This window comes from Meleagris gallopavo, chromosome 13 (assembly GCF_905368555.1).
Source record: "Meleagris gallopavo chromosome 13, MGAL_WU_HG_1.1, whole genome shotgun sequence".
In the NCBI taxonomy this organism is placed as follows: Eukaryota; Metazoa; Chordata; class Aves; order Galliformes; family Phasianidae; genus Meleagris; species Meleagris gallopavo.
Window position 1 is genome coordinate 427433 of NC_139416.1, and position 16489 is coordinate 443921.

Sequence of the window (16489 nt, forward strand, 5' to 3'; positions counted from 1 at the left end):
GAGGAAAAGCAAGGTGGAGATCAGCTGTCCTAGTTAGACTTGCAATTTCCCTGGACCCTTGCAATTTACGACTGGACCCAGAATAATTTTTAGCATTGCTTGTGGATGAGAGGTGCCACTGAATAAATAGAGTGTAACAAAGGCATTTGGGGGCATGAAGGGAGCTGCAGCTCTGGTCCACATGCAGGAGCTGCTGGCTGGCTTTACTCTTGGGCTGGATAACTTGTGTCCAAGAGCAGATACAGAGAGAAGAATGCGCAGACAGGGCAAGTGTGCCATACCCAGGCTCCTCACAGCTTCCAATGGAATTTTGAAGAGAAGGGTGATACCTTTGTGTTTATTAACCATCGTGGATGGCTCAAAATCTTTCCTGTATTGGGGCCCCAGACCTGGACAGAATACTGGACCTCACGAGGGCAGAGTACAGAGGGACAGACCCCTCCTTCGCTCTCCTGGCCAGAGATTTTTCTAAGCACTTTTTAAAGCCACATAAATTTCTAGCAGCCACATCTGCAACAAGGAATTTCACAGCTCAGCTACTCTGCATGTACAAAACTGCCTCCTTCTGCTTTATTAAATTGCTGTGTCAGAGTTTAACACCGACTGTACGGGAACAGCTGTTGTCTGTCTCCTCTCCTCTTGTTTCTGTAGATGCATCCCATGCTGAGTACCCCTGCTCTGGCTGGGAAAGGCCCCTTGTCCAGAGCTGGGGAATCTCTTCTAGACCTTGTCATACCATGAGGAGGGTTCCTGATCTCCTAGACCCTGTCTGAGACGGGAAAAGGATGAAAACACAACTGTATGATCTATATGTAAGCATCTGCTTTACAGTCCCTTAATATGATGCAGCCCCATGGATAAGTCCAAGTCCCTAGAATGAGAAAATGGACAAAGCCACAATAGCTTGCTCACCACTGCCCTCACTGCCCCAGCCCTTGGCAACCTCACAAGCTCCAACACTGGAAAGCAAAGAGCTGTGAGCACAGAATGTCTGGTTTCATTCTCCTTTGATCAGCCACCGGCCAGAGAGATTTATTGCATTATGAAGAAAGGCCCAAGATTTCTATTTGAACACTAGTGGCAGTAGGGAAAGCAACATTAAACGTCTTCATTTCTAAGCAGGAAGAAAAAAATAGAGCTGTAGCAGTCTTGCGGTGCGAGGTGTCTGCCTGCGGTGGGGATGGCCCTGGTGAGGGATTTAGATCCAACGCAAAGGGAAGCATTAGTTAATGAGATCTGAGCTCCTGTATCAAGCAGACAGAGGATGTCTCTAGCAGGGCTAGATTATGCAGTTATATGTAATTATGCAGAGTGGGGTGGCCTCCTCTGTCTGAAGCTGCTTTCAGTTGGGAGTCTCCTTTAAATGTCTGCAGTGGTCCGGGGGAAGGTGGGAGTTACCAATGGAGTGGAATCATGCTGGAAGATCCTCACACCTGTCCTTTTCCTCACGCTGTAGCAGGCTATAGGACTTCTCCTTTCAAACCCCAAAGAAGCCTCCCTGCCAGGAACCACAGGTACCGAAATCAGTCAGTGCTGTGCCACGGACAGGGAAAACTCAGGGTCTGCCCTCGGCTGCGCACTGAGGATGTTTTCGTTACCCCAGACAGAGGAGTTCTCCTGGGCATGTGAGACCCCTGCTTTGCACAGGGATCTTCTAGTGCTTCTCAGCAAGCTGTCAGCTTGTGGCTCCCCTTGAGAACAGCTCTGCCTGTGGGACTGCAGCATTTTGGTTTCACTCCAGGCCGGATCCAGAAGCAGAGACATGTCAGGAAAATCTGTGGAGTTTCCCATCCCGTTAGGCAGCATACAGACACGCAGCTGTCAGGAGAAAATCCCTGTTTGCGTGTCTCACAACAGCCTGCTGGCTCTCCCCACGCTGTCACCTGCTGACTGCACACCTCTCCTTCCCTCTCCTAGCAGCAAGCAGCTTCAGTTCAACCCACCACTGCAGCCTCCTGCCACCACACAGCCACCCCAACCCCAGCCAGCACTCCATGCCAGCCCCGGATCTCCATAGGAGCAGGCTGACCCCATCTTCACATTAAGGCGAAGATTAAGGGACACAGATGTGACAACATCATCCTGGGACACTCCATACAGGACAGCTCAGCCGAGCTGGTGGGGAGCTGTGGGGGCTGTGCGGAGGCCTTCCTGTGTGCTCCCTGCCTACAGCACGCCTTGTAACAATGAGAGGTAATAGCCTAACTGGCCTCACGATGGGAGGTACAGGTTGGGTATTAGTAACGCATTTTTCTCCGAAAGAGCAGTGAGGCACTGACACAGCTGCCCAGGGAGAGAGGAGAGTTGCCCAGAGTCATGGAGATGTGGCACTGAGGAACGTGAGCAGAGGGCATGGTGCAGCCTGCTGCAAGACTTGTGAGTTGACCCAGGAGAGCTTCGCTTCTCCTGGGAGCAGAGAGCCAGCTTCGAGCAGCGGGAGGGCTGGAAAACATCAGGAATCCTTCCAGACAATGCGGACACTGCTGCCAATAAAAAACTGGTGTTGAGCTTCCTCTTGGCTGCAGAGCAGGAGGAGAGCATCAGGAGCAGATGGCCCGTCAGCACGAGCATCGCCCCAGCCCAGCCCGCATTCCACACTCACTGCATCTCCATTCCTGCCAAGCATGATCAATGCATCCCCAGCTTCCCGCCTAAGCAGGGAGATATTATTCATCACACTTGGTTTATGAGGAATACAAGTATTAAGAGGATGTATGACTTGACTGACGACACAACAGGAAGTTCAGCCTGAGTGGCTGAACTCGGAAGTGGCTTCCGAGTGGCAGCACTCGGAAGTTGGTTTGGGTTTTCTAAATCACAGACAGAAGTTTTAATCACAAGACCTTATTGCAGTGAGTTTTGTAACAGCTGAGTGATGAGCTTTCATGCTTTTAACTGGGATGTTGCCCATGTAGGGGCACATGCTACAGAGCAGTAGAAACTTGTTGGTCTATTATAGGAAAGAACCATAGAATCACAGAACCATAGAATCCAGGGTCGGGGCATCCACAGCCTCTCTGGGCAGCTGTTCCAGCACCTCACCACCCTGTCAGTGAAAAACTTCCCCTTGACACCTAATCTAAATCTTCCCTTCTTTTTAGTTTAAAATCATTCCTCCTTGTTCTGTCACTGTCTATCCATGTAAAAAGTCAATTTCCCTCCTCTTTTCTGTAAGACTTTGATATGGTCCCCCACTGCATCTCTAAACTAAAGAGATATGGATTTGAAAGGCAGACTATTTGATGGATAAGGATGGATCACCCTTTAAATATTGGAAGGCTGTAATGAGGTCTCCCCACAACCTCCTCTTTTCCAGGCTGAACAAGCCCAGCTCCTTCAGCCTGTCTTCATAGAAGTGCCCCAGCCCTTGGATCATCTTCATGGCCCTCCTCTGTATCCTATCCAAAAACTCCACATTTTTCCTGTGTTGGGGGCCCCGGACCTGGTCGTAGTACTCCAGCTGGGGCTTCACAAAGCTAGAATAGATGGGGACAACCACCTCCCACACCCTGTTGGCCAGTCGTTTTCTGATGGAAGCCAAGATACCACTGGTCTTCCAGGCTGCAAGCACACACTGCTGGCTCATGTTTTGTTTTTAATCTACCAGGACCCCTAAGTCCTTCTCAGCAGGGCTATTCTCAAGGAGTTCTTCTTTCAGTCTATATACATAACTGAGATTATCCTGACCTAAACGTAAAATCTTGCCCATTACTTTGTTGAACCTCAGTAGGTTCACACACTTTTGGATTTGATCAAGGTCCCGCTGGATGGCATCCCTTCCTTCTGTCACATCAACCACACTGCTCAGCTCATCATCAGCAGCAAACTTGCTGAGTGTGCCCTCAAACCCATCATCTGTGTCATTGATAAAGACGTTAAAGAGTACAGGACCCAAGACAGAGCCCTGGGGGACACTGCTCATTACCGGCCTCCACCTGGACACAGAGCTATTGACCACAACCCTTTGGATGTGACCTTCCAATCAATTCCTTACCCATCAAATAGTCCACCCTTCAAATCTGCATCTCTCCAATTTAGAGATAAGGATGTGGTAGGGAACTATGTAAAAGGTCTTACAGAAGTCCAGGCAGATGACATCAGTAGCCTTCCTTTATCCACCAGTGCTGCCACTCCATCATAGCAGACCATCAGATTGATGTTAAAATTGGCTATTAAATTTCAAGTTAACTCAAGAATTTGAAAAGAGAGTTTGTGGTTTTTTTGGTGGGTTTTTTTTTTTTTTTTTTGGTGAATGAAGAAGGCTGAAAATGGATGCAGCAACGTACTTTGCTGCTCTAATCAATATAATTTCATGCATTCCTCTGTGGGTTTTGATGAGTTCTGCAGATCAATGATGTTGCATTTAAACACAAGCTAAGCAGTAATTACAGATGCATGCAAGATTTATTTATCTGGTGGCACTGCACGAGCTGATGGAAGGATCGGTTGTATCCAATCAATGTTTGAGGTTTCTCAAAATAAAGAGCCTTTTGGCTTCAACTGCAAAGTGAAAATAAAAATAACTCCTGAATCCCAGGAGAGGCCCCTTGTGTCCACATAGGGAGTGCTGCGGGATGGGTCTGGGCTCTCTTACCCACATCTGTGTGACACTGCTCTTGCCAAGCCTTGCTTTTGCACCCTGAACCCATCGTTCATGTTGGGTCTTCATGCACTCACTGCATGACCTTGGGGCTGCGGATTGGACAGACGAGAGTTAAGACAGAAGCAGGGAGATGAGCAGTGTGGAGGAAGGAGGGGAGCAGACAGCTCTGGACTGTCTCTGGTGTGCCCGTGCTGTGAGCCTGCGTGCCACACTGCGGTGTGAGCGGAGCAGCTGGGGGACTGCAGCCTAAGCACAGAGGTGCGTAACGCGGCTGTTGTCATGGGGACACGAGGCAGAGGATGCGAGGTAGCATGCTTAAAGGCAGACCATGGAGTCTGTCCAATTTTTCTTCGTGTTCTTCTTCTTGACGTGGGCTACATGTCCTTAAAGGAGCCCTCCCTCCTGCAGAGCAAAAGTGCTTGCTCCCCAGCGTACCAGGCAGTCCCACACTGCAATGCACTTTGCTGGGACCTTGGACAGGTGCTCGCTCTGCAGCCAGGTCTCCTCTCAAGCTGATGGAAAGTGGTAAAACACCAAGCAGAGGCAGCAGGATCAAAGCAAAACCTACAGCTTCCCATTACACCTCCATTCTAGGGGCAAGGAATACACAGAGCAGGATGAACGGAGCAAGTGAGTGGAGCAGAGCTCTGCATGTTCTCTGAGATGCTCCAATGGTGCCTGCAGCCCAAAGTTCAGCAGCAGCCTGAGGGACTCCCAGCCCACATCCAGCTGAGCACCATGGCTGGGAAGCTCATACCCCCACTCTGCTTGGGGATGGAGAGTCAGGAAAGAGGGCAGAGAGCTCCAAGGTCTGTGCAGATCAACAGGCACCAAAGTTAAAGGAGTCCTTGGTAAGATAAACAGGTCGTGAGGGTGACCTCTGTGCATTCAGCACACTTTCTGTTTCCTATCAACTATTTTAAGCATATGCTCTTAAGCCTCCTGTAGTGATCACAGATGTCTGAATAAACATAGTAGAGCTAAGCCTCATTTCCTTGCCTGTGCAAAGGCAACAACCAGCTCTACCAACTCTGGGGGCACAGGCAAGTGGAAAATCCATTCAGCCCTGCCCAGACGACAACCCCAGGTGGGGAGAGGCTGCTCAGAGTATGCCTGGGGTATCCAGTCCCCGCATCACCTTCAGGATGGGCACAGAAGTGTGCTAATCTTTTTTTTTTTTCCTTTTCCCTAGCTTATCTGTAGCTTCTATATATGTGTCATTTCTTTGTTAATGCCTTTTTGTTCAATGAGATAATCACTGAGGGATGAGGGATTTCTCAACGCAAAGTTGATGTTTCCATTAGCTGGAGTGAAGATTTTCACCTGGACTCCATTATCAATTCCCAGCTCTCAGGAGACGCTAGCTGGTGTCAGCATCACATTTCTGCAGACTTCCTCCTGTTCTTGGACACTTCAGATTTGTACTCATTGCTCAGTGCACCCCCAGTTCCCTGCTTCTTGTGGTTGTGCATTGTAAAACAGAGGACAAGCTTCAATGGAAATGTTTAAACTGACTTTAACTCTGGTCAGTAGGGGGCAATGCCTCGTGTTTTCTGAATGAGGACGTAGAGATAGCTAAGAAATATTTAAAAACCCCGGGTGCCCACAGCCGTACTGGGATGGAGCAGGAAATGCTGATTTATGCCATTAGAAGTGCTGCCAGACTTTCAGAGCCACACTCATGTCTCACGGGGTGTTTTGTGACCTGGACTTATGATTTTGGAGCACTGACTTTCTTCTCAAGCCTGATGCTCCCAGGAAATCTGCTGCTCTGCCCTGGGTAACACTGTAACCCAGCAGGAAAAGGGTTACAGCAAGGCAGAGAGCATCACAAATCGCAGCAAGAGGGAGGCTTGGACTCCATGCCAAAATCAGAGCTGACACTTCCCTGGCAGGGCTCCACAGTGCAGTTTGTGCCTAGTTTCTTTTCTCCTATATCTTTTCTCTCCCTTTCCAACAGCACAGAGAAGGTTCTGCCTGAAATCTGGGCTCAGAAGCATTTCCGCCCTTCTTTCCCAATGAATTCAGCCCCAGAAGAGACCCCTACAGACCTCTGCAGAACTGTCTTCTCCGTGTACTGAAGCAGATGAAGAGTGCTGGAGGTGGGCAAGATGCAGCTTGGGGATTTTGGCACAAGGACCGGTGCTCGATCTGCTCGAGCTCCAGCCTCCATCTGCACTGAACCATGCTGTCATGACTGAACTGATCAGCCCTGCATGAAGATGGGGGGCAGAGACATGTGGGAGAATGGGAGGTGCGGGTTTGGGTGTCTGTGGTGACACAAAAAGGTCACACATCTGCAGCATCTGAGGCTTGCAGTCTATCAGGCCCACTGATAGACCAACCCAGCCTAGCAGGATTTGTGCATGAGAGGCAAGCTAGTGGCAGGCAAGCCAGTAACACAGCAGCATCATGTTCTACTGCCTTGCCCAAGTCAGTGATTGTCCCATCAGTGTGTCCCATCCCCGGGCTTTTGTGGGGAAAAAAAAGCTAGGAAGCCCTTTTGACCCCTCCAAGAGACAGAGGAGGCAGGAAGTCCATAGCCGGCACCAGGTCTGGGCTGTGTCCATGCAGTGTCAATCACTGTGCTCCTGCTGACTTGTGGGCTGGGGGAATGTAGAGTCCTTTCTGCGTACCCATGGTTGAGCATCCCTGTGCCAAGCCTGCATCGGACAGCCTGCCTTGCACCGAATGCATGTGTCACCTAGCCCTGGTCCCAGCCACGGCCCTTGGCATGGCAGTCCCTAGAAAAGCAGAACCTAACTTCAGCTGGAAGTCAATCAGTGAGGGTTGAATGTTGGCTCGGTGCTTGTGCTGGGTAAGCAAGACACAAAGCAGTGTTTGCTACAGGGCTGATTAGAGCTATTAGATCAATTAATCTGTGAAACAATCACTGCCCGGGGGCTCCGCGAGGCACATCTCCATTCCAGCAGTATTGCTGTGAGCAAGTGCTGGGACCCTCCTGCTGTGAAGGTGGGCACCAAAACCTTCCCATGCCCCCTCCCACCCCTGCCCTTGTTTTGCTTTGCTTCAGCCTTTGCCGCTCTCAGCACAGTGGACTTCCATATCTCATAGATAGCATTTCCAGCTGCCATGCCCTGGTGCTCATGGCGGGTGGGAAACTGAGCCAAGGGGCTTTCACCTACTCCTGGCTTTCCTTGCACCTCTGGGTGCTGCATCCCCATCCAACCTGTTCCTGTGGTTTCACTGCAAGTCTTCCAGTGTTTCTGTTTGTTTTGTTTTTTTTCCTTTCATTTTGTTCTCTTCTAAAGCCCTGTCCCCTCAAGGCTGCATATTGGATGGACAATTTGCTTAAGAAAACAAAAAAAGGAATTTCCAGCCCTTCTGTTCAAAGACAAAAGGCTTTAAAGCATAAATCCAGCTTAGGAAACAGCAGATAAAAGCAATTTTCCAATGATTGTCTTAATACATATTGAAAAATGTGGGCTTTCTAAGCTAAGCTCACGACTGATTTGGGATTTTACTCATAACCTCGGACACCTGAGCACAGTGATGCTCTGCTCCTTCCCTTGGTCCAATGCACTGTGTGAGTGTGTGCCAGCTCCGGTTTCTGGCAGCTCTTGTGCAGGAGAGCTGCAAGGAGGGAAACAGGGACATAAATCCACCCTGTGTACACGGAGCTATCTGCCCGGCCCTGCTCTGCCGCCCCTTCACTCCCATCACTGTCGCCTCCGGTGTCTGCTGAGCCATGTGGGAGACGTTTTTGCTCTGTCCCAGAGCCTGGCTACAAAGAAGCCCCCACGTTCCTGCCATTCTTTGCCATTTAAGGATTTCAAACAAGCAGCACATCCATTGGAAAGCATGCGTGGCTGCCTCCTGGCTCAGCCCTTCTCACGGATGGTGCCAGACCTGACACTGGGGGTGTGAAGAAGAGCCCCGATGTGCCAGGCTGATGCAGCACAGGGTTGAGGGCTGGGAGCAGCAGATCCCAGCCTGGCCCTGAGGACGGAGGTTGGGATGCCCTGAGAGCGTCCTCGAGGGAGGATGCCCCACGTGAGCGATCCAAAAGGCAGTCAGTGGGAAACGGGGGCTGGGTACCAGCAAAAAAGCAAACGGAATAAAACAACAACAAAATCACCCCAAGCCATGGTGGCAGCCTGCCAGTTCCAGCTGGTTTCATAAGGACACTGCAGCCTAAAAATATACAAATACTCAGCCAAAAAAACAAGTCCAATCTCTCTGCACAGAATCTGTCACCCAGAGCCCCTGGAAGGGGAGGATCTGCTGGTCAGCCATGAGCAGCAGCTCGCCAGGGTTCAGGACTATGGTTCAACAGGTTTCCTCTGGGGGTAAATCAGAGCGTGTTTATTGGTGGTGCTGGCAGTTCCTGTGCTCTAAACAAAACCTGACAAGACAAGAGACTGTACCCAAATTCTGGCAGTGTCCCCTCCTTCAGACGAAGTAACTGCAGAGCAACTCTGTGTTTTCTGCTGTGTTCCAGCAGGCTCTTACTGTGGACAACCACTGCTTGCAGCCCATGTGTCTGTCCAGGCTGATAGCACCTCAGTTTCATGTGATTTTTAGGTTTTCTTCTTTCCAGGTTTACTTCTGCACAAATGAGCTTGGGCTGCCAATGTTAGTCAGCCAAGCCATGGCACCCCAAGCAGCTTCATGATATCATTTTCCCAGATTTGGGAAGAAGAGAAAAAGGAGAAAAGAGATCATGCCAGCACATTTTCTGTTAGCAACAGACCATTTTCCCCTCTGATAAAGGCACTGGTGCAATGCTCCCCTTCTCCCACTGCTTTCCAGGCTCTGCTACTAACCAGCCCTTTGGAAAGGAGAGCACCAACTGCCCAGTCGTGCTGATGAGTAATTGCAGAATCAGTAAGGCTGGGGAAGTCCTCTAAAATCATTAAATCCAACCCCAGCCCACCCACCACGCCTCATCCCTCAGTGCCACACCTCCATGGTACCTGAACACCTTAGGGACGGTGACCTCACCAACAAACTCAGTCCTTGCAATCCATCTCCTGGCACAATCTGGTGGGATAGGGGGGAGCATTGCTTAACACCCACCTTTGAGATGCTGTGACATGGCCTGTACCCTGCTTAGGGCCAATAGCGGCAGTCCCTGGAGAAACTGCGACTAATTTGGGCGAAATTGGTTCTCCGGATGAATGAAGACTGAGTTTGGGATGCTAGAAAACATCAAGCTGATTTCAAAGATGACATTTTTCCTGAGGTGCTCTTCACTCACAGTCAGCCCTAGGTGTGGTCATGTAACGATAGCAATTTCTTCATTTATGACAATGACACATAAAAGCCTGGGACCTCTACCAGGCTCTTGCCTTGCTGGATTCTAGGAGGCTGCCATTCGGCTGGGCCACGCTGGGTGGGTAACTAACCCAAAACTAACCCAACTGGGGTAACAGAGGCCTCACTTCCCGGAAAAGGCCCCACTACAGACCTGGCATGACCAGACACCACAGAAAGCCATTTGCATCTCGTTGGTGGGGATCCAGCAATGCTGATGATTCCAGTCAACCAGCTCTAGCCATTATGAGCTGTTTTGTTTCGCTTATCACAGGGGGAACTTAATTATTCAAAGTTGGTCATCATATTTACTTACAGGGGTAAATTAAACCATAAATTCAGACAAATGTATCTACATCTCTGCCTGTGATGTATTTTCCCTGTCTGCCTGGGCTCCAAGACACAAAGGTGGATTGTTCAATAAAGAGTGCAGCACAGTCATACCAATTAATTGGATTGTTCCATTTACGCTGCTACTCCCTCCAATTAAACACAAATGAGCTCAAGTGACAGTCACGAATAAGAAGAGCGGACAGAAAACCATATCCTAATGCAAAAGCTGTGATAAGAAAATGAAATCCAGGCACCTGACGAGAATATTAATGCAAAACCTTGACCTATAATTCCTCTTTCCTCAGCCTGAGAGAGCCAGCGACAATGGCAGCTTATTAAAACAGACCGTGTCCTGATGGTTGTGCGTAATGCCCACGTCCTGAAGCGCCACAATCTGAATGTTTAGCTTGCTGCCAACATTCATTTTGCAGAGCTGCACAGTTCTGAAGCACAGAGCACTTGCACGGTGTAATGAAGCCTGGATGTATTGCTTGCACAAGTACCAAGTAATATCTGGTGGGCTAAATAGGATCAAATAGTACTGCCTGGCCACAGGTAGCCTTCTCCAGAGCACCCAGTAAAGCAGCATTGCTGACTGCAGCAGGATTTACTTCTTTCCCCCTTAACCTCCATGTTGGTGAGCTGGCTGCAAGCAGGAGACTGCAACCATCAGGGAAGTGGGAACGGAAATGATTTTGGGAAAGTCGTGCAAAGTTCTGTGAACAGGGGAGCTGCAGGAGCCCAATTTGCTGCGGGGTTCAGTCTAGACGTGGGAAGGGAGGCAGGCCTCCTTCAAAGTTAAACTCAGTTTGTAACTCAGGTGGCTCAGCTGCAAGTACTCTCAAGGCTGGAGATTTTACAGCAACCTGTTCTGGCAGTGCTCCACTGGGGCTCACTCCAGAAGCAGTTCCCTACATCACGACAATGTCTGGCTCCAACTAAGGCATGTTACCACGCAGGATGCAATGAGCACTGGCAAGGAAGGTGATACCACCGTGCAGTGACAATTTCTTTGCAAGGAGAAGAGATCTGAAAGCAATCCCACATGAGCAGGTGTGAGAAGGAAAGCGTCACTGTTTTAACCTTCGCTCAGTGCGATACTTCCTTAGGGCACTGCCGAAGGAGCTCCTGAAAATGGGCTGACTGAAGTGGTCCAGTTGGCTTGAGATATCAAAGTTGTTAGCTACACTGGGGCAGCAGACACAACTGCACCTTCTGCACCTCTTCACACTGCACTGAGGTCTGTGTTCCCCTTTGGAAGGAGCTCTCCCTCCCTTCACTCCCCACAGAGAGCCAAAGGCAGCAAGTTTCCTAAGCCCCGACACCTCAGATGTGTGAAGATGGATGGGTTGAACATAGGCCTAAAATACTTTGCAGTTTCACGGTAGTTTCACAGCCCTGGCATTATCAAGCGATCTTTCAGTGTAGTTGGAAGCCAGAGAATAACTTGAGATGGATTCTTTTTTCTCCGTGTGTATGTGTACTTGCAAACTGCCTCTGCCTACACATCTTGCCTGTATGGATATGTGCATGGAGGAGTGGTGCTCGTGTGGATGCTCCGTCTGCTCCATTCCCCTCCTCACATCTGAGGCTGCTCAAAGCAGGTCCCCCAAACCTGGGTGCTCACCATCAGACCTGCCCTCCACGCTGCACTCCCTGACCAGGCTAACTAGGAGCTCGAGGACAGGAAACAAGACAGTTTTTAATTCTGAACAAAAGCAGGAGATTAAGGAAACCAGCTGGAAACCTCTATTTTGCTGATTTTGAAAGCAAAATGTGGGTCACAGATGTGCTTCCACAGACAGAAATTGGCTGGACAAGAAAAGGCATCAGCAATGCCCAGACTTTTTGATGATCAGAGGTAGATTTAGCTCCTAGGCATGCAGACAAGAAAGGAAGAGGAGGCAAAGTAGGAATAAAAACATAATCAGGAGATTAGGAATGTGGAACTCAACCCACCCATAAATTTGCCTGAGGGAATGATGAAAAAATGCAGTAATGACAAATGATGAAACCCATAGCTACCTCTTACTCTCTTTCCCTCTCTTGCTGTCCTTGTTGTTTTACTTTCTGCTGTACAAGACACATGAGGATCCTTGCAGAATTTCCCCTCTTCCTCTGTCACATTTTTTCTCTGCAGGAGTGCTATTTTCCATTTTTCATTTGCAGTAGATATAAAAACCCTGCTAAAAAGAGGCTTCTAGAGCCTAAAAGAAACAAAGCTTTGCAGTAAAGTCCAGACTGTTAGGCAGAGCAGGTAACAACATGCTCCTGCTCATCTTTGACAGGAGAGAAGAGCTATTACTGAGTTCATGTTTAGGCTAATAAGAAATATTAAATCTATTTTCAGACAAATTAATGATAGACTAATAAGAGCCCTGCTGCTAGCTCTCACAGGCTGTTGATTAGCTTGAGGTTTGCTCTCCCTGGGCACGCAGCAGAAGGCCTGTAGTTCCCATTTCAAAAATCAAGGCAAAGCACTAGGAGTGCAGCTCAGGACAAGCAGGGCACTGGCCAGGAGTGAGCCCTAGTGACAGCAGAGGGCTGCTTTGGTCTGGCAGCTCTGCCTTGTCAGAAGCTGCAGGGCACAGGGGACAGCCGCGGTGCCTTTATCCATTAAATAAAGCAGATGCTGATGGCTGACCTTGCACTTAGTGATGTGTAGAAGCCCAGGTAGTGGTTCCAGGGGAGCAGATAGGGGATTCGGCAACAATTTCGGGGAATTCAGGATGCATGTGGCACGGTGGGGATGAAGGGCAGTGCCCCAGCTGCCCCTGACAGTCCCACCTCTGCTGCCCTGCAGGTCTCCAAGTGCCTTGGGCATTGTGATCCCAGTAGTAATCTTCCCTCCTGCCAGCAAGCATCAGCTCCTATGCTTGGCACCAAGAGAAACCCAAAATAAGGGAGATGCCTGTATGCTAGCAGCCCAGCTCGCTATCATCACCATCTCTGTTTTTCATCTCTGAGTATTTCAGGTTCAGCTTTTGTCCAGAATTTGTTTTTCTTAATTCTAATGAAAACCCATTTTGTAGTTACTAGTGCTTTAAAGCCAGTATCAGTGTCAATAAAGACAAGTCCTTTCCCAGGAGAGAGAAAAAAATAGAAAACTGCCTCAAATTTTTCACTCATGCAGAAGAAAACAACCTTGAAGCACTAAAAGATTAAATGAAAAATATGCCTCTTTTCACTGGGTGTCCACTGGGCGTGAATAAGTGCCAACTGAGCTCTCACTTGCATCACCATCTGGTGTGATGCACCAGGGCCCAGAGCTGCCACGGGATGCGCTGGAGTCCCTGCCCTGTGACAGCATCTCTGCTCCTGATGACGGAAGCACCAGGGGCTCCGGATCTGGGCATGCAAAGGACTTTGTTATCGTCAGCTTCACCAGCTGCCCTAGTGCAGAAATGAGAGTCTTGCCACAAGAAAAGGCACAGCCCGGGGCAGCAGAGGTGGCACAGCCCTCCTCCGGCTGCATGTGCAACTATGGTTAGGGAAAGGGAGCTTTCCCTGAGGGAAAGGCCTGTGTCCTCATCTTCCCGATGGTTTGTGTCATTGTCACAGCTTTGAAGGGTGATTTTTCTGGGGTCCCAATTCTGGGAGGTGGAAAATGTGCCCGAAGTTATTTTTTCTCCATGCTTTATGTGGGAGATGTCTGTCTTGTTGGGTGCATCTTCAAGGCGAGCAGGTGAGCAGTAAAGCACCCTAGCACCAGCTCCCTGGGTGTGTGTGTCTCACCCAAGGACAGACAAATCCACCATTTAACCCCCCCAAAAGATGTAGCCAGTATTTTGCCAGGTAGGAGACACAGTTTAGTGACGGAATGCAGCAGGTCATGTCCATGGTTGGACTTTGTGATCCTGAAGGTCTCTTCCAGTCTGGATGATTCTGATGACTGTAGAAGGAGCAATGCAAAAGCCAACAGACTTTAACTTCTCCTCTTCTTCCATTCTTTCTTCTGTCATCACCTCTCTTTTTGTGCTGACCAGCTTGAGTTTCAGTGCAGCACAGGAGACTTTGTTAACAATACCAGAAACAATTTTGTTGGGCTGCAAGTGCATGTAGCCATCACCGTGAATGCCACAGCACTGAGCTTCTTGAGTTCATGTCTAGAAACTGCCTGTGATTTCAGAGCTCCTGCTGATGAATTACCCAGCATCTGGTCACACTGGGAGGGCGAAGCTGATTGTTTTCAACTGCTATATTGCATGGAAGGAGAATCAAAATACTTTCCTCAAGGTAATTGGCTCTAAAACAATTGAAGAATTTTCCAGAAGGCTGTAACGCAATTAGGACTGGCATTTTATATAATTTATATCTCTAATGATGCGTTTTTGCCATCACACACTTATCTTGTGGGGAAAAAAAAAAAAAGGCAAGAAAAGGCAGATCTTGCTGTTACAGGCAAAGAAATATTGATTATACATGGGTGTCCTCCTCGCAGTGATTAAAAGTCAGCATATTTTGGAATCATCACTTACATGTGGTTGTTTGCGGTGTGAAATTGTTGGGTAGGATGCTGTGACACCAATCACACATCTGCAGTTCCCGTTTGTTTTTTGGTCAATGCCAAGAGATGTGTCATTGCTCATGCTCTGCTGCAGCACCGCAACAGCAAAGTAATTCTGTGTTCCCAAATTGCCCTGCCAGCTGGGATGGGAGGAGATGGAGCAGGCTGCTGTGGTCAGTGCTACTGCACAGAGCACAGCCATCAGCTACAGCTACCCCCGTGTTTGGGTCTGTGTTTTGATGGCACTCTAAGCAGAGGTGCCAGGCAATGCAAACAGGCAGGAAGTCCCAAAGGACATGAGTCAGCTGGTGGACCTGATGACATGGGATACCGTGAAGACAAAAGCATGGACACAGCATTCCCCTTTCACCACTGTGGAGCCTCTCTTTCTCTGACTATTAAAATAGACTCCCAGGGTAGTGAAAAGGATTACTTTGTGCTTGCTTGTTCCCTATACTACCATATTTTAGTGACTACTGTCTAAGACGCAGCACAGGGCCAGGGGGACATTTTGCCTGACTGCAACAGCTGCTGTGATTGAAATTGTGGCACGAAATGCTTTATCCTTCTTGCCTAGGCAGGGACAAACAGACTGGAGGAATTAATGTTTCTTCAGAGCTAGAGTAGCAGTTTATGGGTAAATGTCCTGTTTTTGCAATGGGATGAACCAAAGCCATAGACTGAATCACCATGAAAAAAAGATCTGGATGTGGTCCCTAATGGTATGGATGCCACTGACTGTATTGTGAGAATAATGCAACGCTACCAAACATGCAGATAATTTCCCTGTCCTTGGTTGTAACCCAGCTGCCTATCAGTACAGTGCATGATTATCAGAAAGGCAAAACCAAGAGCTGTAATGCCATACAAAGCAGGTGTCTGCACTCTTCTGTTATCTACCGGACAGGAAGAAACCATCAGCCACCTCCATGCGTTGGCTGACATCACTGAATTGGTTTGCAGGAACACACCTTGAACAGTTTGAAAGTAGTTTGGAAACCTGGCCTTAAGGTCCCGGACTCCAGAATGGCCAGAGGGGAATACGACCATCCTGCTTGATTCTTTTTACCTTGCAGCAGTCCATGACACAGCACGCATTCTAGTTAGTTTGTAATCAGATCTACTGCTGTAAGGCAACTGACGCCTATTGGGCTACTTTGGTTAAAACTTAACAAATGCGGCTTCGTTACACTAAAGGCCATCAAAAGGGATACTCACTATTGGGCCGAGTCATTGAGTTGATATTCCCGGGACCGGTTGAAGCATTCCTGGATCCCAGAGTCTGCCCAGAGTCTCATCATAGCTGACAGCAGCTCTGGAGAGAAGGGCTCTGTGTCCTCCATCCGACTTACAACATCGCAGACCATCTTGGCATCAGCCTGCAAAGGAGAGAAACAAGCGGTCACACAGATGCTGGAGGCAGGATTGGAGCCAGCTATTTCAGAGTTTGTCCAGCATTCAGCAGTAGGAGGCTGCACACAGCGGGATGGGGCTGAGGATCCACCCCCCTGCAGGAAGGGCAGGAGGAGGATGGAGCAAGGAAACCTCACTTCATAAGGGAACAGGTGCTTGTGCAGCCCACCTCACGTCAACACCAATTTCTATTTAGCAGACAGAAAAGGAAATCCATGTATATACAAGTACATATGTTAAACTGTTACCGAATGCATATGCTGTACTGAATCCCCTTTTACCGAGCATGTAACCTTGCTGAAGCAGAGACCATCTGTATCACACAGGACAGCAGAAAGGCTTCAGAAGCAGTTGTT

At 48.9% G+C, this 16489-nt stretch overlaps 1 protein-coding gene across 3 annotated transcripts in view; it reads right to left on the minus strand.

Moving 5' to 3' along the window:
• Positions 1 to 16489, minus strand: part of GNAO1 (G protein subunit alpha o1) — a 117991-nt gene that overhangs the window by 22994 nt on the left and 78508 nt on the right. For all 3 annotated transcript variants that reach the window (XM_085234792.1, XM_085234793.1, XM_085234791.1), the window contains exon 4: positions 15939 to 16099. In XM_085234792.1, the coding sequence (XP_085090918.1) occupies positions 15939 to 16099 (161 nt within the window). The remainder of the gene's footprint in view (positions 1 to 15938; positions 16100 to 16489) is intronic.